This window comes from Anolis sagrei, chromosome 2 (genome assembly GCF_037176765.1).
Source record: "Anolis sagrei isolate rAnoSag1 chromosome 2, rAnoSag1.mat, whole genome shotgun sequence".
In the NCBI taxonomy this organism is placed as follows: domain Eukaryota; kingdom Metazoa; phylum Chordata; class Lepidosauria; order Squamata; family Dactyloidae; genus Anolis; species Anolis sagrei.
In genome coordinates, this window is record NC_090022.1 from 7,944,425 (window position 1) to 7,969,552 (window position 25,128).

The 25,128-nt window shown below is 44.1% G+C and overlaps 1 protein-coding gene across 1 annotated transcript in view; it reads right to left on the reverse strand.

The window, feature by feature from the left end:
- The window catches only part of LOC132765795 (zinc finger protein 721-like), a 33,900-nt gene extending 10,138 nt beyond the window's left edge, over nt 1-23,762 (reverse strand). Inside the window, exons 1-9 of the mRNA XM_067463333.1 lie at nt 23,490-23,762; nt 22,741-22,907; nt 21,219-21,305; nt 17,108-18,117; nt 8,412-8,604; nt 5,306-5,778; nt 3,830-3,950; nt 699-787; nt 387-507 (exon numbers count right to left, since the gene is read on the reverse strand). Coding sequence (XP_067319434.1) covers nt 387-507; nt 699-787; nt 3,830-3,950; nt 5,306-5,778; nt 8,412-8,604; nt 17,108-18,117; nt 21,219-21,305; nt 22,741-22,777 — 2,131 coding nt within the window. The 5' untranslated portion in view covers nt 22,778-22,907; nt 23,490-23,762. The remainder of the gene's footprint in view (nt 1-386; nt 508-698; nt 788-3,829; nt 3,951-5,305; nt 5,779-8,411; nt 8,605-17,107; nt 18,118-21,218; nt 21,306-22,740; nt 22,908-23,489) is intronic.
- Nucleotides 23,763-25,128: the final 1,366 nt, after the last annotated feature.

The window sequence follows — 25,128 nt, forward strand, 5'->3', positions numbered from 1 at the left end:
TTGTAAAGGCAGCAGATCCTCAGAAGTGGCGTCTCCCCATTGATTCCAGAGCGCACTGTACAGAGTGTTGGAGTTATAAGGAGAAAAAGAAGGAAGGAATGGGAGAAGGAAGGAAGGAAAAGAGAGGAAGGGAGAAAAGAAGGTGTGAGGAAAGTTAGGGGAAAAGGAAAGATGAGCAAGAAGGAATGGAAGAGAAAAAAAGAAAGGAAAAAGAAGGAGGGAAAGAAAGAACAACTGGCTTGTTGTGATGAGAGGGGCATCTTCCTCCTTAAGCAGCTGAGGGGGAAAAGGAAGGGGCCTGAGGCTGTTAGGAATTGTGGGAGATGAAGTCCAAAAGACTTGGAGGGAGAGCCAAAGTTTGCCCCATGCACAAGAATCTGCCTTACCAAGAGAGGCCACTAACTCCAAGTTCTCCTCCATGATCTCTGCATGCAGAGCCCTTTGCCTTGGATTCAGCAGGGCCCACTCTCCGTCAGTGAAATCCACAGCCACCTCCTCAAAGGTCACCTGGAAAGCAGAACACACCTTCTTACTCCTGGAAGAAATCAGGAGCGGAGGATTCAGGACTTTGAAAGCAACTGTTTCAGATGGAAAAACCGAGAGAAGTAAAAGAGACTGCTGAGGCCGAGGGAGGGCCTGTAGTCAACAGTGGAATCCAAACTATCTCCTACCTAGCTGCCTGGTGATTTTGCCCCTACCTGATCCAGTTGCCCAGAACTGGTTTCCTTTGCATCGCAATGGAGAAGAGGCAAGCGGGTAGGTGCTGCTGGCATTCTCGATCTGCCTCCTGTAAGGGAGAAGGAAAGCATACAATCGACCATTTACATTCATTAGTATTAGGTGCACAGGACATCCCACAAAACTGGGTAAAATCAAAATAAGAAACCACCAGAGAAAACATCTCTTTAGGAATGTCTAGGTTCCCCCAAAATAATTCTATAATTCAACTGAGTCTTGTTGAGGGCTTTCACGGCCAGAATCACTGGGTTGCTGTGAGATTTCTGGGCTGTCTGGTCATGCTCCAGAAGCATTCTCTCCTGATGTTTCGCCCGCATCTATGGCAGGCATCCTCAGAGGTTGAGGGGTCTGTTGTTTTAGTCATCCACAAACCCAATCAATTGGGCCACACAGTTTACAGAAAATCTATGCACATGGATAGAAACCTACATAAAAACACCAACCATCACCCACGTGAAAAAGGAAGCACAATTAAAGCCCTGGCAGACCGTGCAAAAAGAATCTACGAATCTCACCTCCTCCAAGGTAAACCAAACCACCTAATCTGGGCTCTACATGCCAATGGAGACTCCATCACATACATCAGAAGAGCTGCAAGACCGAGAACAAGCCATGAGAGGAAAGACAAAGATTCACTCAGAGGAAAAATGTTATTGCCATACATCAAGAGAACCACTGACCGCATAGGGAAGCTGATGAAGAATCAAAACCAACAAACTATTTAGAGACCCACTAAGAAAATTCAACAAATGCTACGTTCGGCAAAGGACTCTTCTGCAGGAGTCTACTGTATCCCATGCAGCTGTGGACAACTCTACACTGGGACCACCAAACGCAGCAGCATTGCCCAAACATGAATTAAGGAACATGAAAGGCACTGCAGACTCATCCAACTAGAAAAGTCAGGCATAGCAGAGCATTTGATGAACCAACATGGACACAGTATATTTGAGAACACAGAAATGCTGGACCACTCTGACAACCACCATGTCAGGCTACACAGAGAAGCCATTGAAATCCACAATCATGTGGACATTTTCAACAAACAATGAAAATAAACAATATCTGAACAGTATTTTAAAAATTCTAAAATCAGGACAGTAAATAAAGAGGAACAGTCAAAAAGCATGGGAATTCCAGACAAGAATCAATCAAGGCCAGCTAACACATCCAAAGGATTCCCTCCAAAGAAGCAGCAAGGCTTCGAAGCTGCAAGGCCATTCAATGCCAATCAAGGTGGCCAGTTGCAACATTCACACCTTTCTCAAACAGACAAGAGTTTTCTCCCACCTTGGACATTTCACATATTTATTTGTTTGTTTGTTTGTTCGTTTATTTCTGGTATTTATATCCCGTCTCTTCTCTATCCCGAAAGAGGGACTCAGGACGGCTTACATAGGCAGCAATTCGATGCCGTTACATGAACAATTAATAAAAACCATTAAACAAAAACCATCAAACCATTAAAATACATAAGCCATTAATTAAACAGTATAAAATCGTAATTACCAATGAAACCGTAACCTCATGTAAATCGTCTTTCCAGTCCATTTCAACCCAAGAGCTGCTATATAAACCCCACCTGCCTAGTTTCTAATAGACCTCACAACCTCTGAGGGTGCCAACAGATGTGGGAGAAACGTCAGGAGAGAATGATTCTGGAACATGGCCAGACACAACAGAAAAAATCACAGCAACCCAGTTATTCCGGCCACAAAAGCTTTCAGTAACACAGAGGCTAGATAGCCATCTGTTGGGGGGTGCTTTGATTGCCTTCCTACATGACAGAATGGGTTTGGATTAATTGGTCCTTTTGGTCTTTTCCAAATCTATGATTCTATGAACCTTTGCCTAAAACTAATCACAGAATCTCACTGGAAGACCTTTAAATGCGTAGAGGAGTGTTCTGTCTAGGAATCTCTAGGTCCTTCAGCCCAACTCAAGTCGTACAGTCAACCCTCCTCATTCATGGATTCAACCATACACACATTCCATTTTATATAAGGGACATCATTTTACTACACCACTGCATATAATGGAATGGAATATGAGCATCCATGGATTTTGTCATTCACAAAGAGTCCTGGAACCAAACCCCAGTGGATGACACAATATTTTGTGGGTGGGAAGAGGAAAAACACAGGTGCCACATTTTTTAAAAAAACCCACACATTAAAAAGTATATCATTTTATTCGTGCAAAGGTGAAGTCACATTCCACCAAACTAATATATTGAAAAATGCCTGCATATCCTTTAAGGCCTAGGTTGGGCAGCTGTGTGAGATTCAGACCCCAATTTTCACCCAAAGGTTGCACATCTGATTAGGATTCTGGAAGAGCAGAGTTTGAATTCCTACTTAGTCACAGAAACCCACTGGACCACACCAGGCAAGCTGCATTCTCTCAAAGTCAGAGAATGTGACTTGAGGACATCAGGAAACCTTTCCCAAATATTTATTTATTTATTTCATATTCTTCTATCCCGCCCTTCTCCCCACAAGGGGGACTCAGGGCGGCCTCACATAGGCATCAACGATGCTTGCAATGTATACATCATAAAAATACAATTAAAACAGTAAACACATCTTTAAAACATCATACAAATCAGCCAATAAATTCATTTAACAATAATATTAGTGTGCCAGTAAAACCAAAAATCAAGTCGGGAAATCCAATGTCGCAAACCCAAATTCCTTTCCTATTGTCACTTCATCTAATCAAATGCCTGGCCCCAGAGCCAGGCCTTCAGTTATCTTCTAAAGGACAGGAGGGAGGTAGCCAACCTGATATCCTTAGGGAGGGAGTTCCACAGATGGGGGGTCACTGCCGAGAAGGCCCTGTCTCTGTCCCCACCAATCATGTTTGCGAGAGTGGTGGGATTGAGAGCAGGGCCTCTCCTGATGATCTTAAACTTCGTGCTGGTTCATAGCAGGAGATACGTTCAGACAAGTAATCTGAGTCAGAACCATTATACATCTTTTCATATAAACTCTTGATGTAACATGACTCATCTTGAAGGTAAATAACAAGAGTTGTTATGGGGTGATAAAAGGGGAAGAGATCAATGTGAATGGGTCCTACGAAGCCTTACTCAGTGAGGCGAGTCCTTCATCGCTCTCTTCTTTAATCTGCAAGGGCTGCAACCTCTGCCTGGAGTCTGATAGAGACGTCTGGGTCTTGGAGGATTCAGTGCCCTTTTCTGCCAGGCAGGCCTGCATGACAAAGAGCAAGCAGAATCAGAGCAGGGAAGGGACTACGGAAATACATTGACCCAACAAGACCTGTCCATCACTGACTCTGCCTAGAGAAAAATAGCCAAACTTGTCAGAAATATTAAAAATTAACTAGATATTTTTAATTACAAAAATGTGAGTCAAGGACTGAAAGCATTAAATGGATACAATGACTCAGCAAAAGCTGCAATTCAATATAAGCAGGTGTGCCTGTAGCTTGGTAGCCCTCAGTAATAATAATAATAATAATAATAATAATAATAATAATCTTCATTTATACCCTGCCACCATCTCCCCCAATGGGGAATTGGAGCGGCTTGCATGAGGCCAAGCCCGAACAACAAATTACAATACAATAAGATTGCAATAAATAAAATTGCAATAAAATAAACAACATAACATTAAAATATAAAACATATAAGCATATAAACAATATACACAAACATTTTTTTAAAAAAGTAAACCAAACATAATGACAGTGAGCAGGCCACATGTACAGTCTCTGAGAGGTCTCTGTAGGAGAAGGGCTTCAGTGTGTCGGCAGGCCTCAGTATGAGAAGGCCTCAGTGTTAATTCATTTCAGTGGGAGAAAGGTCTCAGTCTGAAAGCTGTAGTTCTATATAAGCAGTTGTGCCTATAGCTTAGTAGCCTTTAGTGTGAGGTAGCCCTCAGTCTGTGAGAGGTCTTTGTGGAAGAAGGGCCTCTGTGTGTTAGTATACCTCAGTATGGGAAGGCCTCAGTGTTAGTTCGCTTCAGTATGTGAGAGGCATCAGTCTGATATATATAAATATAATATAATTGACTGGCTGCCCTGACACGAAATAAAAAAAATATCAGTCTGAGAGCCCTCGGTGTTAGCGGACCTCAGTGGGAGAAAAGCATCAGTGTGAGGTAGGCCTCAATTTAGTAGGTCTAGTGTGAGAAGCTTTGGTGAGAGAAGCCTCAGGTTGAAGGCCATCATGTGTGAAGCTTCAGTGTGTGAAGGCTACTGTGTATAAAGCTACTGTGAGAAGAGGTTCTGTGAGAGCAAAGCTGTTTATCTACCTGAGAAAGAAGCCCAACAGGGAAGCAAAGAAGGAAGTATAAAGAACTATGGAAACTTTTAAAGAATAGTGCATGTTATTTTACTACAAAGAAAAGCCACTTAAGGAAGAGATAACATTGGTCTGTGTGTTTTTGTTCTTTTTATCACTTTAGGCTACTGGTGCTGGGTCACGCTACTGCTAACTTACTCTGCTGTGCATTTATGGTCTTTTGTTGTTAAGTCTAGTTGCCCAACAAAACTGTTTCAGAGCACAGAATTCTTTGAAATAGCCAAGAGGAGCTGCTCTCACCTGCTGCCTTTTCTCCTTCCTCTCTTCCTCCTCGCTCAGGAGGAATCCTTCCGCCAAAGCCACTGCCTGGGAGCTAGTCTGTGCTCCGCATTCTCTCACCCAATTCTCCATCTCCGGAGGAAGGACGGCCAGGAACTGCTCCAGGATCACCAGGTCCAGCATCTCTGCCTTGGAGTGTCGCTCTGGCTTCAGCCACCGATGGCAAAGAGCATGGAGTTGGCTGCAAACCTCCCGGGGCCCATCGGCCACTTGGTAGCGGAACTGTCTGAAATGTAAGCCATGGACCCCGGTGCTGGCGCCATCCTCCTCTTGAGTCCTCTGCACTGCCTTCCCCCAGAACCTCCCACTCCTCCCAGCATGTGCGGCATGGGGCTTTTTCCTGGCACTTAATCCAGCTGATTCACGCCTGTCCATCGTGGATCTCTTATTCCCTGAAGAAGCCTGAAGGGAGTCCTCTTTTTTCCTGGCAGTTCCTGTCAAAGCACACAAAGGAATGAACTGAGTAACTGAAGGTACATTTTAGTACGAGGCATGGGCAATCTTCAGCCCCCTGGGTGTTTTGAACTTCAGCTCCCACTGAACGGTTCTGGCCCTACTTACCTCTCCGAGCACGTCTCCTCCTATGAACTGACTAGGACATTAAGATCATCTGGGGAGGCCCTGCTCTCTGTCCCGCCTGCATCACAGGCGCACCTGGTGGGGACGAGAGACAGGGCCTTCTTACTGGTGACCCCTCGGCTGTGGAATGCCCTGCCTGCAGATATCAGATTGGCCCCCTCCCTGCTGGCGTTTCGGAGGAAAGTGAAGACCTGGCTGTTCGAACAAGCATTTGATTAAACAGTGTAATTGAACATAGGAATACGGAATAATGGATGATGAGACTGGATTCTGATGTTACTGTTAAGGCGCTAATGATTGTTATACTGATGTTTAATTGTTTATGCTACAGTTGTTTTTAACTGCTATATACTTGTCTCGTGATGTTTTGTATTGATGTTGTTAACCGCTTTGAGTTGCCTGAGGGCTGAGAAAAGCGGTATATAAATAAAGTAAATAAATCTATATATATAAAAATGCTCTGTGCACAATGAGTACCTTAAAAACAAAAAAACTACTGGGCCAAATGACCCCAAATTTGGCAACAAAACTCCACAAAATCCAAGGAGTGACCATCACTGAAAAAACCCCCCACAAAAATACCTTTAAATTCAATATATTAAATAGACTCATAGAATAGAATTAGAAGGGACTCTACCATAGTATTGCGGGAGGACAGGAAGGAAGGAGAGAATAAAGGAGGGAGGGAAAAAGGGAAGGAATGTAGGAGGGAAAGGGGGAAGGAAGGAAAGAGAGAAGGAGGGAGGGAAAGAAGGAAGGAGGGAAGGGAGAGAAAGAGGTACAGAAGGAAGAATACAAAGTAGAAAGGAAAGAAAAGGGGGAGGAAAGGCAGGAAAGAAGTAAAGAAGGAAGGAAGGAGAAAAGGAAATAAATAGTGAAAGAAGGAAGTAAATAGGAAGGGAAGAAAGGAGGCAAAGGAAGAAGTAGAGAAAGGGGAAGGGAAGGAAAAAAAGAGAGAAGGAAAGATGAAACCAGAGCAAAAGAAGGAATGAAAAAAGAGGTAGAGAAGGAAGAAAGGAGGGGAAGGGGAAGAAAAAGGGGGGGGGGGAGGAATAGGTAGGTACCGCTCTTTCATAATATCTACCTCTACTTCAAAAATTCTTACTACAGGCTACAGCAACGCGTGGCAGGGCACAGCTAGTAAATAATAAATTCAATGTATTGTCGAAGGCTTTCATGGCTGGAATCACTAGGTTCTTGTGGGTTTTTTCGGGCTATAGGGCCATGTTCTAGAGGCATTTCTCCTGACTTTTTGCCTGCATCTATGGCAAGCATCCTCAGAGGTAGTGAGGTCTGTTAGAATTAGGACAATGGGTTTATATATCTGTGGAATGGCTGGGGTGGGGCAAGGAGCTCTTCCCTGCTGCAGCTAGGTGTGAATGTTTCAACTGATCACCTTCATTAGCATTTGAAGGCCTGCCTGAGCCTGGGAATCTAAAAACCCACCAAGAAAATCCAACAAATGCTCCGTTCAGCAAAGGACAAGAGGGATCCTCTCACCTCTGCAGGAGTCTACCGTATACCATGCAGCTGTGGACAAGAAGTCTACATAGGGACCACCAAACGCAGCGCCCAAACAAGAATCCAGGAACATGAAAGGCATTGCAGACTACTTCAACCAGAGAAATCAGCCATAGCAGAGCACCTGATGAACCAACCTGGACACAGCATTTTATTTGAGAACACAAAAATGCTGGACCACACCAACAACCACCATGTCAGACTACACAGAGAAGCCATTGAAATCCACAAGCATGTGGACAATTTCAACAGAAAGGAAGAGACCATGAAAATGAACAAAATCTGGCTACCAGTATTAAAAAACTCTAAAATTACAACAGCAAAACAGCAGAGAGGAAACAACCAGGCACAGATTAACACCTCCCAGCAAGAGATTTTCCCAGGCTCAGCCAGGCCTTCAAATGCTAATGAAGGTGATCAGTTGAAACATTCACACCTAGCTCCAGCAGGGAAGAGCTCCTTGCCCTACCCCAGCCATTCCACAGATATATAAACCCATTGTCCTAATTCCAACAGACCTCACTACCTCTGGGGATGCTTGCCATAGATGCAGGCGAAACGTCAGGAGAAATGCCTCTAGAACATGGCCATATAGCCCGAAAAAATCCACAAGAACCTAATAATAAATTCCTTATAGGCCCCTCAGGGAGATAGGATGGGTTATAACTAAAGTATTATTATTATAGCCAGTAGGCTGTTAGGAATTTTGAGAGTTGAAGTTCAAAACACCTGGAGGAAGGCCCAAGTTGGCCCATGCCTGCTCTAAACCTTCATCCAAGACCTTGATCAAGGTGCTGAATGGCCCTGAAAGGCCCAGGCCAGGCTCAAGTGGTGGTCCCTTCTCTCCAAGTGGAAGAAGAGACTCTTAAGGAGGTCTCCATTCAAGGGGAGAGGCCCATGCTCCCCCCAAGCCTGGCCTTTCCTCTTTCCACCTTCTCTTTCCCCTCCCAGGCCTTCCCTCACCCACCTTCCCTGTCAGTCCTTCTGAGGAGGGCCCAAAGGCACCATATGGGGGGGAGAGGCAGCCCCAATCCCTTTGCCGAGGACACCAAGGCCTCTTCTGCTTCCAGGCAGCCTTCACAAAGGAGGAGGAGGAGAAGGATGCAGGCCTCCTCCTTCACTTCCTTCCTGCTCCTCTGCTCCGCAGGAAGGTAGCCCCCTTAAGGCAGGAACAGGAAGGGGTTTTATCCCCCAACTTCCGTTTCCGCCAACTCCATTTGCCGCTCTGCTCTAGGAAAGCACCAACTCGCTCGTTCGTTCGTTTGCTCCTCGCTTGGAAGTTATGGACTTCCACTCCCAGCATGCTTTGCCATTGGAGTCAGCGGCTGAGGCTTCTGGGAGTGGAAGTCCAGGAGGCTTTTCCCTGTTTTCCTGCTTTTAGGACCCATCATAAGGGAAAACAATGTATAAACATATTTCCTGGCATTGTAATTTATTATTATAGTATGTTCTCTACTCTCTCTCTCTCTCTCTATATATATATATATATAATATATTTCATGCTATTTTATATATATATATAGATAGATAGATAGATATAGATATATATATAGATATATATATAGATATATGTTCTCTACTCTCTCTCTCTTTCTCTCTCTCTATATATATTTAAATATATTTTTAATATATATATATATATTATATTTAAATATATTTCTTATATATATATATATAATAGATATGGATATATATAGCATTATATATATCTATATATAATAGATATGGATATATATAATAGCATTATATATATGTATGTATTACATTATAGCATTATACATGTATGGATAGGATATATATATAGTATATATACGCAAATATATATACACTGCGTATATATGTGTATATAATAGTATGTATATATCTATATATACACACATACACGCATATATACATTTATATGTATACATGTATATTATATATATTATAGTATGTATATATACATTCATAATGCATATACATCTATATATGTGTATATATTGTAATATTATATAAACAATAATATATATACATACACACATATATACATACACACATATACCTATAGATACACCTATGTATATGTGAGGAGCCCCCGGTGGCGCAGTGGGTTAAAGCGCTGAGCTGCTGAGCATGTTGATCTAAAGGTCGCTGAGAGGAGAAGGCTGAGAGGAGATGTGATAGCCATGTATAAATATGTGAGAGGAAGCCACAGGGAGGAGGGAGCAAGCTTGTTTTCTGCTTCCTTGGAGACTAGGACGCGGAACAATGGCTTCAAACTACAAGAGGGGAGATTCCATCTGAACACAAGGAAGGACTTCCTGACTGTGAGAGCCGTTCAGCAGTGGAACTCTCTGCCCCGGAGTGTGGTGGAGGCTCCTTCTTTGGAAGCTTTTAAGCAGAGGCTGGATGGCCATCTGTCAGGGGTGATTTGAATGCAATATTCCTGCTTCTTGGCAGAATGGGGTTGGACTGGATGGCCCATGAGGTCTCTTCCAACTCTTTGATTCTATGATTCTAGGTTTGATTCCGGGGAGCGGCGTGAACTTCCGCTGTCAGTCCCAGCTTCTACCCACCTAGCAGTTCGAAAACATGCAAATGTGAGTAGATCAATAGGTACCGCTCTGGCGGGAAGGTAACAGTGCTCCATGCAGTCATGCTGGCCACATGACCTTGGAGGTTATGGATAACACCAGCTCTTCAGCTAGGAAATGGAGATGAGTACCAACCCCCAGAGTATATGTATATGTGTATATATTATGATATTATATAGACAATATATATACACATACGCTATAATATATATCATATGCATATATATACATACACACATATATACATACACACATATACATATATAATGCTAGTATATATATTATTAAGATATATGGATATAATTCATGTATATTAATTATAATATCTTAATGGATAGTGTATATATATAGTATATTATATTCAATACACATAATTGATAATATTATATATATATATATATATATATATATATATATATATAATATTATGGTAAAGGTTTAGGTTTTTCCCTTGACATGAAATTTAGTGGTGCCTGACTCTGGGGAGTGGTGCTCATCTTTCTAAACCAAAGAGCCGGCATTATCCGTATATGCCTCCAAGGTCATGTGGCATGACTGCATGGAGCACCACTGCCTTCCCACAGAAGCAGTACCTATTGATCTACTCACATTTGCATGAGGTCATCCCACTCCACGGATTTGAACCACTGACCTTTCAGTCATCAAATTCAGAGCTCAGTGGTTTAACCCGCTGTGCCACCAGGGGCTCCATGTGCGTATGATGTATCTATTATAGTATGTGTGTGTGTGCGTGTATAGACACACACACACTTCTATGTATAACAACTGCCCCCCCCCCCCCCCCCCAGTTTCACAGTAGGCAATCAATCAGCTCTCCCAATATTTGGTTATCAATATTTTTCAGTATCATTTATGCATGATTATTTGGTGTTTTGATGGCACATAAAGGTGTAATACACTGCTGCTTAAACTGTGGAACCAGACCTCAAATGGGGTCCCCTTACCATTAAAAAACATCCAGGCATCTCCTGGGCAACATCCTTGCAGACAGCCAATTCTCTCACACCAGAAGCAACTTGCAGTTCCCCAAGTCACTCCTGACATGGGAAAAAAACCCTCCATGTTGCCAATGGGAAAAGTTTAAGAATCTTTCACCTCTCTCATGTATGGTTAATGTGTATTTTATAGAAATGCTTTGATATGGATCTGTTATGGAACTGCATTTTAATATGTGCGTTTGTACAATTTTATAGTATTTGTGTGTTTCTTTACTGTGCTGTGACCCGCCTTGAGCCATGGAGAAAGGCAGGTAAGAAATAAAATTAATAATTATTATTATTATAATAATAGACTCTGGCACAAGCCAGTCAAGGTGGTCCCAGTGGTGATTGGCACACTGGGTGCAGTGCCTAAAGACTTCAGCCTGCACTTAAACACAATTGGTGCTGACAAAATTACCATCTGTGAGCTGCAAAAGGCCACCCTACTGGGATCTGCACGCATTATTCACCGATATATCACACAGCCCTAGACACTTGGGAAGTGACCGATGTGTGATTCAATACAACAGCCAGCAGAGTTATCTTGTTTGCTTTGGATTCACCTTGTTGCGTTTCTAATAATAATAATAATAATAATAATAATAATAATAATAATAATGGGTCTGGGCTAGCACAGCAGTTAAATCACCAGCTATAGAAGAACCTGCCGACTGGAAGGTTGGCAGTTCAAGTTCAGGTCGGGGTGAGCTCCTGCCATCAGTTCAGCTTCTGCTCACTTAGCAGTTCAAAAACTACAATGTAAGTAAATAAATGCGTATCACTTTGGCAGGAAGGTAAAAGGTGTCCTGAAAAGAATGCCGGCAAAAATCCAATCAGGAAAGGTGTCCATGGACGACAGGCTCTTTGGCATGGAAAATGAAACATGTGGGGAAAGGGTTTGGATTTTCCTTTCTGCCAAGAAGCAGGAAAATCACATTCAAAGCACCCTTTCCTGCATGGCAGTATGGGATTTTATTTATTTGTCGTGTCAGAGCAGCCAGTCCATTATATTACATTTCTAACAGAACAAAGCAAACAAACAGGAAAATACACAACTTGTGAGTTTGGTAGCTGGTTAAATGTCCTTTGACCAGTATCTGGCCACTTGGAGTGCTTCCGGTGTTGCTGTAAGAAGGTCCTTCATTGTGCATGTGGCAGGGCTAAGGTTGCATTGCAGCAGGTGGTCAGTGGTTTGCTCTTCTCCACACTCGCATGTCGAGGATTCCACTTTGTGGCCCTATTTCTGAAGGTTGGTTCTGCATCTCGTGGTGCCAGAGCGCAGTCTGTTCAGTGCCTTCCAAGTTGCCCAGTGTTCTGTGTGCCCAGGAGGGAGTCTCTCATTTGGTATCAGCCATTGGTTGAGGTGCTGGGTTTGAGCCTGCCACTTTTGGACTCTTGCTTGCTGAGGTGTTCCAGTGAGTGTCTCTGTAGATCTTAGAAAACTATGTCTAGATTTAAGTCTTTGACGTGCTGGCTGATACCCAAACAGGGGATGAGCTGAAGATGTCTCTGCCTTGGTCCTTTCACTATTGGCTGCTACTTCCCGGTGGATGTCAGGTGGTGCAATACCGGCTAAGCAGTGTAATTTCTCTAGTGGTGTAGGGCGCAGACACCCCGTGATAATGCACCATGTCTCATTAAGAGCCACATCCACTGTTTTAGTGTGGTGAGATGTGTTCCACACTGGGCATGCATACTCAGCAGCAGAGTAGCATAGCGCAAGGGCAGATGTCTTCACTGTATCTGGTTGTGATCCCCAGGTTGTGCCGGTCAGCTTTCGTATGATATTGTTTCTGGCACCCACTTTTTGCTTGATATTTAGGCAGTGCTTCTTGTAGGTAAGAGCACGGTCCAGAGTGACTCCCAGGTATTTGGGTGCTCTGCAATGCTCCAGTGGGATTCCTTCCCAGGTGATCTTCAGAGCTTCAGAGAATGGGATTGGACTAGATGACTGTTGTAACCCTTCCAATTCTAAATATCACTCATACATGCTCTCCAGCTTCTCTTGGACTCATCAAAATACTTTGACACTTCACTTTGTAGAGCAATCATGAGGAAACTTCAGCCCTCTGTGTGTTTTGGACTTCAACTCCCATAATTCCTAAGGCTGTTAGGAATTATGGGAGTTGAAGTCCAAAACACACAGAGGGCCAAAGTTTGCCTATGCCTGTCGTAGAGGAACACCCAGGTTGATGAAGCCTTCGACAGTCATCTCCAGCTGCCACTGGTTCATAGAGCCAGATTTTGCCCAGATCTTTGGACTCAAAATTTCCCCAGACATCAAACAAGTACATGGGTTTCCAAGCTATTTTCATTATTTTAAGAATACTAGGTTCATAATGTTAAAAGATTACAAAAGTGAGGAAATGAGGAAACACACAAATCACTCAACTAGCATGAAAAACAAACATGGAAAACTACAAAAAAGGAGGCAAAAGATAAGTCAAGGGTGCGTATAGAGATTACAGTCGGCCTTCCACATCTGCGAGAGTGACTTCTGCGGATTTGATTAAAAGGTTCTCTGTAGGAACTTTTAGGTCCTCCAGGACTAGGCCAACTTTCTAGCTTGGGGGCCACAGGCTAGCATTCCCTGCTAGGAGGACTGGCTGCCCAGTGATGGAAGGAAGGAAGGGAAAGAGGAAGGAAAGAGAGAAGGAAGGAAGGACAAAATAGAGGAAGGATGGAAGGAGAAAGAGGGAGAGAGGGAAGGAGGTAGGGAAGAGGGAGTGAGGGAAGGAAAGAAAAGAAAGAAGAAAGGGAAGGAGGGAGAAAAGAGGGAAGGAAGGAAAAATGCACGGAAGGAAAGAAGGAAGGAAAAGGAGAAGGAAGGAAGGGAAGGATAGAAGGAGAAAGATAGGGGGAAGGAGGGAGGAAAGAGGGAAGGAAGGAAAAATGGACAGAAGGAAAGAAGGAAGGAAAAGGAGAAGGAAGGAAGGGAAGGATAGAAGGAGAAAGATAGGGGGAAGGAGGGAGGAAAGAGGGAAGGAAGGACAAAAGGCTGTAAGGTAAGAATGGGAGGAAGGAAACAGAAGGAAGGAAGAATGAAAGGGTGGAAAGGAATGGAGGGAGGGAGAAAGGAAAGAGAGAAGGAAGGGAAAACAAAAGGGGAGGAAGGAGAATGGGAAAGATGGAAGGGAGGGAGGGACGGAGGAAAGAGAGAGAGAAGGAAGAAAGGACAAGGAAGGAGAAAGAGGGAGAGAGGGGAGAAGGGAAGGAAGGAAAGACGGAAAGACAAAAGGATGGAAGGGAAGGATGGGAAGAAGGAAGAGAAGGCAGAAGGAAAAAGAAGGAAGGAAGGATGAAAGGGTGGAAGGAAATGGAGGGAGGGAGAAAGGGAGGACAGAGGGAAGGGAAGACAAAAGGGAAGGAAGGAAGGAGAAAAGGGTGGAAGGGAAGGATGGAAGGAAGGGAAAGAGGAATAAAAGAGAGAAGGGAGGGAGGGAGGACGAAAGGGAGGAAGGGAAGGATGGAAGGAGAAAGAGAGAGGGAAGGAGGGAGAAAAGAGGGAAGGAAGGAAGGAAGGGAAGGAGGAAGAAGCAGAGAAGGAAGGATGAAAGAGTGGAAAGGAATGGAGGGAGAGGGAGAGGGAAGGAAGGGAGGATAAAAGGGTGGTAGGGAAAGATGGATGGATGGAAAAGAGGGAAGGAAGGATGGAAGGACAAAGAGGGAGGGATGGAAGGAGGGAGAAAAGAGAAAAAAGGATAGGATGTTGAGAGGAGGACCTGAGAAAAGAGCCCAAGGGGCCACATCCATAGAAATTACTAGAGAACTCCAAAAGTGGCAACTCCATTATCCGTTCAAGTGTTGAGGAACTACAACTCCCAGGAGCCTGAAGAAGCAGAGCCAAAGCATGCTGGGAATTACCGGCCCACATCTAGAGGGCTACGCCATTCCTACCCTTGAACTTTTGAGACTTCAAGCACCAAGCCTTGTTGCAAAGAGGTCTTACAAGACCACGGCACGTCTCTCAACCATCATACTTGAGCAAAGGACATACAAATATTTCAGTTTGGTAGAATAAAACAAGATGCAGGAAACGTTCCATAAGAAAGAGACTGAACAGTGCATGGCCATATCATCTGAACTCATTTTAAAAAGCTTGCATTGCATGTTTGGCATTAATATAAACTGGTCTACTTAAAATATACTGAGTGGAGAATTATTTGCTCCATGAAATTAATTATTTTAGACTGCAGACAATACATACAGAAGCAGAGGAGTCACTTGTTGTTTGTGTGTTTTCCTTTTCGGACATATACTGCAGGATATCCCCATTTCCTTCAATTAGGGGCACGGGATCTTCATGGAAATAGAAAAACCACAAATTAAAATAAACATTGTTTTTCATCTATACACATAATAGAAGTGAAAATCTGTATGTGTGCATGTGGCGGAGGTGTCCATTTACACAGACAGCCTCCAGCCTTCACAAACTGCTTTAACCCACAGTGCTGAGGAGCCACCAAAGTCCTCCCTCCAAAGACATTGCAGGTTACAGCGAGCCACATCCCAGTGTTCCTTTCTATCTCCATTGGTGTGGAATTTGCATGACCCCACCCAGTGCCTCTCCCTTACCCCTTCCCTGTTCTCTTCTATGGCACACAGCAACTGAACATACTAGAGAGAGAGGTTTGGGGAGAATTCACCATGATTTATAGGAGTTATAAGGACTGGGATGTATAGTTCACCTGCAATCTGAACACTGCCAACAATGGACCTGGAACTAGCTTGGGACAGAACCAACACAGTCAACTTTGCATACTGACAGGGTTTGGGGGTGATTGACCTTGACATCCAGGAGTTATAGTTCACCTGTATTCAGAGAACACTGAACCCATCTGATAATGGATCTGGGCCAAACGTGGCACACAAATTCAACATGGCTGACTGGGACTACTGGTGGATTTGGGGTGATAGATCTTTAACTCTGGGAGTTATAGTTCACCTGTATTCAGTGAGACCTCTGAATCCCACCAATGACGGATCTGGACCAGATTTGGCACACAGACCCAACATGGCCAACTGTGAATACTGACAGGTGTTTCTGAAAGGGAGTTGTAGTTCACCCTAATCCAGAGAGCACTAAACTCAACCAACAACGTATCTGGACGCCAGAAAAGCACAATCAAAGCTCCCCTGACAGATGTCCATCCAGCCTCTGTTGAAAAGCTTCCAAGGGTGGAGCTTCCACCACACTCCACTGTTGAACAGCTCTTCTTTCAGTCAGGAAGTTCTTCCTAATGTTCAGGTGGAATCTCCTTTCCTGTAGTTTGAAGCCATTGCTCCACTGTGTCCTAGTCTCCAGGGCAGCAGTAAACAAGCCTGCTCCCTCCTCCCTATGACTTGCCCTCATATTCTTATATATGACATCCTTTCCATAATAGAATAATATAATCTAGAATCATAGAGTTGGAAGAGATCTCATGGGCCATCCAGTCCAACCCCATTCTGCCAAGAAGCAGGACAATCACATTCAAAGCACCCCCAACAGATGGCCATCCAGCCTCTGTTTCTGTTTAAAAGCCTCCATAGAAGGAGCCTACACCACACTCCGGGGCAGAGAGTTCCACTGCTGAACAACTCTCACAGTCATGGCTGTCATGTCTCTTCTCAACCTTTCTACGCATCTCTAAATTCACCAGGCTGACTCTATGGTCAACCTCTGATGGAAACTCTTCATAGAGTTGTCCTAAGGGACCCAGAGAGAACACATTAATCAAATCCACATATATCCAAACCAGAGAATCATAGAGTTGGAAGAGATCTTGTGGGCCATCCAGTCCAACCCCCTGCCAAGAAGCTAAATTCATAAATGCGGAGGACCTGACCAAATGGATGCTTATGTCACCCAGCTTTGAAGCTCTGTCCACATGTGAGACCTTTAGAATCACAGAAATACAAGAGCAATGGTCCATCTAGTCCAACTCCCTGCCATGCAGGAAAAGCACAATCAAAGCTCCCCTGATAGATGTCCAACCAGCTTCTGCTGAAAAGCTTCCAAGGGTGGAGCTTCCACCACACTCCACTGTTGAACAGTCAGGAAGTTCTTCCCAATGTTCAGGTGGAATCTCCTTTCCTATCGCTTAAACCCCAGCGTGTTTCTTCTGGTGCAAAATCAGGAGGGTCTTCTCCGCGTAGCACTTTCCGCACACAAAGCAGGTATAGGATTTCTCCCCCGAGTGGATCATCTGGTGTCTGTTGAGGTTGGACCTCTGGTTAAAGCTCTTCCCGCACTCCAGGCACTTGAAGGGTTTCGCGCCGGTGTGGATCAGGATGTGCGCGTTGAGGGTTGACTTCTGGCTGAAGGTCTTCCCGCACTCCAGGCAGATGTAGGGCTTGTTCCCCGTGTGGTTGATCTGGTGGGCGTTGAGGCTCTTCTCCTCCATGAAGCTCTTGCCACACTCCTGGCACTTGTAGGGGTTCTCCCAGGCGTGGATGGTTTGGTGCCGCTTGAGGTTGGACTGGTTGTTGAAGCTCTTGCCGCACTCCTTGCATTTGTAGGGCTTCTCCCCGGTGTGCTTGACTTGATGCAAAATGAGGCCGGAGCTGTAGCTGAAGCCCTTCCCGCACTCCTTGCATTTATAGGGTTTCTCTCCGGTGTGGGTCGTTTGGTGCGAGCTGAAGATGGTCTTCCGGGTGAAGCTCTTCCCGCACTTGTCACACTTGAAGGGTTTGTTCCCGGTGTGGTTCATCCGGTGGTCCACGAGGTCCCTCTTCTCAGAGAAGCCCTTCCCACACTCCTCGCATTTGAAGGGCTTCACCCCCGAGTGGATCATTTCGTGCCGCTTGAGGTGGGAGGGCTGGCTGAAGCTCTTCCCGCACGTCTGGCACTTGTACGGCTTCTCTCCGGTGTGGTTCATCAGGTGCGCCGTGAGGTTCCTCTTCTCGGTGAAGGCTCGCCCACACTCCTGGCATTTGAAGGGCTTCTCTCCCGTGTGAACAATGTGGTGCCTCTTGAGGTGCGAACGCTGGTTGAAGCTCTTCCCGCACTCCTCGCACTTGTAGGGCTTCTCTTCCGGGTAAGCAATTTGGTGGGTAACGATGGTGAATCCATCGCCCAAGACCGCTCCGCTTTCCAAGCCATCATCAGGCTTCTCCCCTGTGAAAAGAATGGACTCTCATTAAGGATGGCAGAAGGAAAAAGTAAGCAAAAGCAGGACTCTTGTCAAGTAGTAAACCAGGAATGTAAATAGAGTTGCCAGATAATCATCATCATCATCTATATAAATAAAAATGTAATGTTCGTTTGTGGGATTAACAGAACTCAAAAACCACTGGACGAATTGCCGCCAAATTTGGACACGACACCTAACAACCCAATGTATGTCCTTCACTCAAAAAAATTGATTTTGTCATTTGGGAGTTGTAGTTGCTGAGATTTATAGTTCACCTACAATCAAAGAGCATTCTGAACCCCACCAACGATAGAATTGGGCCAAGCCTCCCACACAGAACCCCCATGTGGGCCCCAGCAACGCGTGCCAGGGGACGGCTAGTAATAATAATAATAATCTATATAAATAAAAATGTAATGTTCGTTTGTGGGATTAACAGAACTCAAAAACCATTGGGCGAATTGCCACTAAATTTGGACACAAGACACCTAACAAACCAATGTATGTCCTTCACTCAAAAATATTGATTTTGTCATTTGGGAGTTGTAGTTGCTGGTATTTATAGTTCACCTAAAATCACAGAGTATTCTGAACCCCACCAACGATAGAATTGGGCCAGGTCTCCCACACGGAACCCCCATGTGGGCCACAGCAACGCGTGCCAGGGGATGGCTAGTCATAATAATAATAATCTATATAAATAAAAATGTAATGTTCGTTTGGGGGATTAACAGAACTCAAAAACCACTGGGCGAATTGACACCAAATTTGGACACAAGACACCTAACAAACCAATGTATGTCCTTCACTCAAAAATATTGATTTTGTCATTTGGGAGTTGTAGTTGCTGGTATTTATAGTTCACCTAAAATCACAGAGTATTCTGAACCCCACCAACGATAGAATTGGGCCAGGTCTCCCACACGGAACCCCCATGTGGGCCACAGCAACGCGTGCCAGGGGATGGCTAGTCATAATAATAATAATCTATATAAATAAAAATGTAATGTTCGTTTGGGGGATTAACAGAACTCAAAAACCACTGGGCGAATTGTCGCCAAATTTGGACACAAGACACCTAACAACCCAATGTATGTCCTTCACTCAAAAAAAAATTGATTTTGTCATTTGGGATTTGTAGTTGCTGGGATTTATAGCTCACCTGCAATCAAAGAGCATTCTGAACCCCACCAACGATGGAATTGAACCAAACTTGGCACACAGTTCTCCCATGACCAACAGAAAATATTGGAAGGCTTTGGTGGGCAGTGTCCTTTGGTTTTGGAGTTGTAGTTCACCTACATCCAGAGAGCACTGTGGACTCAAACAATGATGGGTCTGGATCAAACTCTACACAAATACTCAATATGCCCAAATGTGAACACTGGTGGAATTTGGGGAAAATAGAATCTTGACATTTGGGAGTTGTAGTTGCTAGGATTTGTAGTTCACCTACAATCACAGAGCATTCTGAACCCCACCAATGATAGAATTGGGCCAAACCTCCCAAACAGAACCTTCATGACCACCAGAGTGGGCCACAGCAATGCGTGGCAGGGGACGGCTAGTAATAATAATAATACTTTATTTATACTCCACCACCATCTCCCCAGAGGGGACTCAGCGTGGCTTACATGAGGCGAAGCCCAGCAATGGAGCAGATAAAGTCTCTCTATCTTTAAAGGATGTTTAGAAGGAATTGTGGTAGCTAATACTGGTCATGTATCCAGGTAACAAGCCACAATTCTCTCTTCTGCATTAATATTAAAAATTCAGGAGATGTATCTGTTTTTTAACCCTAGTCACATGATGTTTTGGTACCTGCAATTCCCATTGGTCTTTAGGTGTACCTACACTGCTGAATTAATTCATTAACATCATTTTAACTTCCGTGGCTCAATGTTATGGAACTCGAAAGTTGTAGTTTTACAATGTCTGTAGCCTTCCCTGCCAAAGAGACCTGGTGTATCGCCAAACTACAAATCCCAGGATTCCATAGCATTGAGCAATGGCTGTTAAAGTGGAGTCAAACTGTCAGAAATATTTAAAATTAAATAGGTATTTTTAATTACAAAAATGTGAGTCAAGCACTGGAAAGGTTAAATGGATACAATGACTCAGCAAAAGCTGCAGTTCAATATAAGCAGGTGTGCCTGTAGCTTAGTAGCCTCAGTCTGTAGAAGAAGGGCCTCAGTGCGTTAGCAGACCTCAGTGTGAGAAAGCCTCAGTGTTAGTTCGCCTCAGTGGAGAAAAGGCCTCAGTCTGAGAGACCTTTAGTGTGAGAGAACGCCTCAGTGGGATAAAGGGCCTCAGTGTTAGTAGGAATCAATGTGAGGTAGGCCTCAGTATGAGAAGGCCTGGTGTGAGAAGCTTCTGTGAGAGAAGCCCCAGGTTGAAGGCCATTGTGTGTGAAGCTCCAATGTGAAGGCTGCTATGTGCAAAGCTACTGTGTGAAGCTCCTATGTAACTTCTATATGAGAGGAGGCTCTGTGAGAGCGAACCTGTTTATCTGCATGAGAAAGAAGCCCAGCGTGGAAGCAAAGAAGGAAGTATAAAGAATTTTATCTGTGTTATGGAAACCTTGTTCTTGTAAATAGTACAACCATATTATTTTGCTATAAAGAAAAGCCTCCTATGAAAGAGATAGCATTGATGTGTGTGTTTTTTATTCTTCCTTTCCTTCCTTCTTTCCTTGCTTTCCCTCATACACCTTACTCCAATTCTTTCTTTCTTTCTCTTCTCTCTTTTTCTATTTCTTTCCTCCTTTCTACCTATAAATTCCCTCCTCCTATAAATGTGGCAAATAATAAATAAATTGCTCCCTTCCCCTCATACACGTCACCTAGCAGAAGCCAAAACACCTCCCTCCCTTTCTTTCATAGTGACATCACAAAGGGCCACTTTACCTAGCCACAGCCAATCTCTCGCCTAGCACCATCCAATCCACTTTGTTCCTTTTCTTTCCCTCTGCTCTGGGCCTGAAAGAGGTGATTCCTTTTGTTCAAACCACTCAATGATTTTAAGTTGGATAATGCAGGGTCCGTGCGCCAGGGCTAGTCAAGCATTAAGAGATTGGGGAAGCTACCTGTATCCAGAGAGCTGGAACTCAGCTCCGCTCCTGTGGGCGAAGTCGACTCTGCTTCTTGGTCAAGATGGCAGTCAGTATCTGTACCTGGAAAGAAGGAGACATCATACAATCATAGAATCCTAGATTTGGAAGAGACCTGGTGGGCCATCCAGTCCAACCCTATTCTGCCAAGAAGCAGGAAAATTGCATTCAAAGCACCCCTGACAGATGGCCATCCAGCCTCTGTTTCAAAGCCTCCAAAAGAGAAGCCTCCCTTTACCACACTCTGGGGCAGAGAGAGAGTGCCACTGCTGAACAGCTCTCACAGTTAGGAAGTTCTTCCTAATGTTCAGGTGGAATCTCCTTTCCTGTCATTTGAAGACATAGTTCCATTGAGTCCTAGTCTCCGGAGAAACAGAAAGGAAGCTTGCTCCCTCCTCCCTATGACTTCTCCTCACATATTTATACATGGCTATCATGTCTTCTCTCAGCCTTCTCTTCTGCAGCCTAAACATGCCCAGTTCTTTAAGCCGCTCCTCATAGGGCTTGTTCTCCAGACCCTTGATCCTTTGAGTCACCCTCCTCTGGACACATTCCAGCTTAGAGTAGACATCTCCCTTAAACTGCACTGCCCAGAATTTAACACAATGTGATTCCAGGTTTGGTCTAACCAAAGCAGAATAGAGAATGGGGAGAATGGCTTCCCTGGATCTAGACACTAGACTCCTATTGATGCAGGCCAAAATCCCGTTGGTTTTTTTCACCGCTGCATCACATTGTTGGCTCATGTTTAACTTGTTGTCCACGAGGACTCCAAGGTCTTTTTCACACGTACTGTACTGCTGTCGAGCCACGCATCGTCTCCCATTCTGTATCTTTGCATTTCATTTTTCTGCCTAAATGGAGTATCTTGCATTTGTCTGAGTCTGTCTCTGTTAGTTATAGCAGGTAGAACATGAAGCACACAATCATAAAGAGACCACAAGGGTCACCCAGCCTAACCCCTACTGTCAGGCACAGAATATTCGATGCATGGAGAACTCTCTTGTCATTTTTTAAAATAAAAATACAGTTAAAATTCAGCCAGTTTAAAAGAGAAACTGAATTAAAAGAAAGTCAAACTAAAATCTAACTAGTCTCTAACTACAGAATTTGGGTCAGATAAGGCCACCAGGCTGTTATTGAAACAGATTTTCATTAATTAATTAATGTGATTTAATGTTTTAAATGTATGTAATTATTGGATTATATTATGAATTTTATTATGTGTACATTGGAGGCATCAAATTGTTGCTGGCTGGAGTTGTCCCCCCAAAGGGGGGGGGGGGGGTTTGAGAAGGCCAGGGTACAAATATCTGAAATAAACCAATACTCAAATTAAAGCAAAAACATGAGTAGTGTTCCTCATATTAACAATTTCTGGTTTTGGACAGCACTCTGGTCCCTAAGCTGTTGGATAAGTGGGAGACACCTGTCAAAGTAAGGGAAACATCTTCTCCCACTTGCAAATTAATCCTTATGAAGTACATGGAAGGCTTACCGAGAGGGACCACCATTACATCCTCTTCTTCTTCCATGATTCGCTTGTGAAGGGTGCTCTGGTCCAGATGTGGCAAGGTTTACTTCTCTTCAGAAAAGCACCCAATCACTTCTTCTAAGGTTGCTTCAAAGATGATCGGCTTGTAGATCAAGATTGCTCATGCCACACTAAGCAGGACGCAATACAATTCATAAAAAACATTTTCAATAGTCTAAAAACAACCATACATAATACAAAATATAACAGCCATCTAACAACCATTAGTGGTCTGAGTAGTGCACAATTCTGAGCTCAGATAGACGGGTTGGTGGAATTACTTGCAAAGGACAGGGCTGATGGATAAACGAATATATACACAAACCCACACACACTCCACTTGCGTCGTTTCTAACAGACCTCTGATGATGCCATTAGCCACAGATGCAGGCGAAACGTCAGGAGAGAATGCTACCAGAACATGGCCAGCCAGCCATTATTATTAGCAACATTATTATTGTTGTTGTTCTGTTTTATTTGTTACCCACCTCTCATGGCTTAAGGCAGAGTATAGCTTTATAAAAGCACTACAAATTACAATTGAAAGCCTATAAACATGAAAGCAATGGGGGAGAGGAAGGCCCAATGGAGGCCCCATAGAAGCAGGCCTCTTTCCCAGTCCCTGGCTGGGATCCACTGGGGAGGAGGCCCCTCCCTCACCCCTCCCTCTCCCTGCAGCTTAGTAGATCCCACAACAATAGATCCCGGCTCACCAGATTCCCTGGAGAGGAAAGGAATCCCCTCCAAAGCCAGAGGGGCCTCTCCCCTTCCTCCTGAAGGCCTCTCGCCGGAAGCGGAAGTGCCGTGGCTTGGGGAAAGGCACCTTTCTCCCCCCCTCTCTGTGTGCGTTCTCTCTAGGAAGAGGCGCCTCTTTGGCCTTAACCCTTTGGAAGACCAAGCATTGCAGCTGCTTGACTCTCCAAAGCAAGGGCTGTCCATTCAGCACTGCAGCAGATGCTGAGAGAAGCCTGCTGCCACAACTATTTTTGTATTGGTATTGTTGAATGAATGAACATATTAAAGGGCCTGCTATGATCATGCATTATAACTTCATTAAGATTTTTTATTTTTTTTTTGGCAGCAAGACCGTTTAAAAATACTCAAATTCCTACCGGTTGTTAGGAATTGTGGGAGTTGTAGTCCAAAACACCTGGAGGACCCAAGAGATGGTTGGCTAAAACTAACAAAATGAAGTTCAACAGTGACAAATGCAAGATACTCCACTTAGGCAGAAAAAAATGAAATGTAAAGAGACAGAATGGGGGACAATGTCTGGCTCGAGAGCAGTACGTGTGAAAAAGGTCTTGGAGTCCTCATGGACAACAAGTTAAACAGCTGTTCCAGGGGCTCCAATTTTATTTCTTTGAATTTAATGTTGGTTTGCAATCCCAGGCTTGGGATTTTGCAGCAGGGTGGCTTCCTCTTATAGTCTGCATTCATAGGACAAGCCACCTGTCAATAATAGTTAGGTTCCCTGGTCCTGCCCCTCTCTGGATTTTTTGAAGGGAAAGGGCCATTTTTCAATTAGTCTCAAAAAGGAAGTCAATGCAGAGGATGTACACAAACATCCTCCTGTGCAAAGGCTTCGTCTCTTAAGACTTCCCCAGGGAGAACAGTTTTAAGAGCCTCTACAGATTCCCAAAGGGTTCCAGGGAAAAAGCTTTACAGCCCTGAGGACTTCCGGAGGGAATAACAGCTCTGCTCATCAACCAGCTAAGTGACTACAGGCCTGTTGGTACATCTGCTAGCTTCTGAGATGCAGTTCAGCTGGTAGTAGACTCAAATCAGTCAGGTTTATTTATTTATTATTTATTTACTTTGCTTATATACTGCTGTATCTCAATCCCGAAGGCGACTCACAGCGGTTCACAAACAGTAAAAACAGTAGAAACAGCAGTGGTCCCATACAACATATAACACATTATCCATAAATTACCAATAAGCAATTACATCAGCCTGAGAGGAGCTAAAAAGGGGAATTTTCTTCTGAGCAAAGTTTTTGAAGATAGTGCCTGTTTCCTGTAAACAAGATTGCAAAAGCTAGTAGACTGTTAAGCCTGTTTGTTCATTAATAAAGAACTGCTATACTTAAGCTCAAGCCTAATAAAGACTGCTTAATAAGGGGAATTTTCCTAAAGGCTTCTTTTCAGGCCCCCTGACTTCCCGCTGGATGCAAGCCTAACATCCTTTCTTAAAAGCACCTCACTTCGGCTCCAGCGGCGACAGAACAGACGGCAAAAAAAGCCAATGGGATTTTGGCCTGCATCAATAGGAGCATAGTGTCTAAACGGTTTGGGACCTGCCTACCTGCATGACCGCATCCCTTGGTGAGATGGTAGCGGGGTACAAATA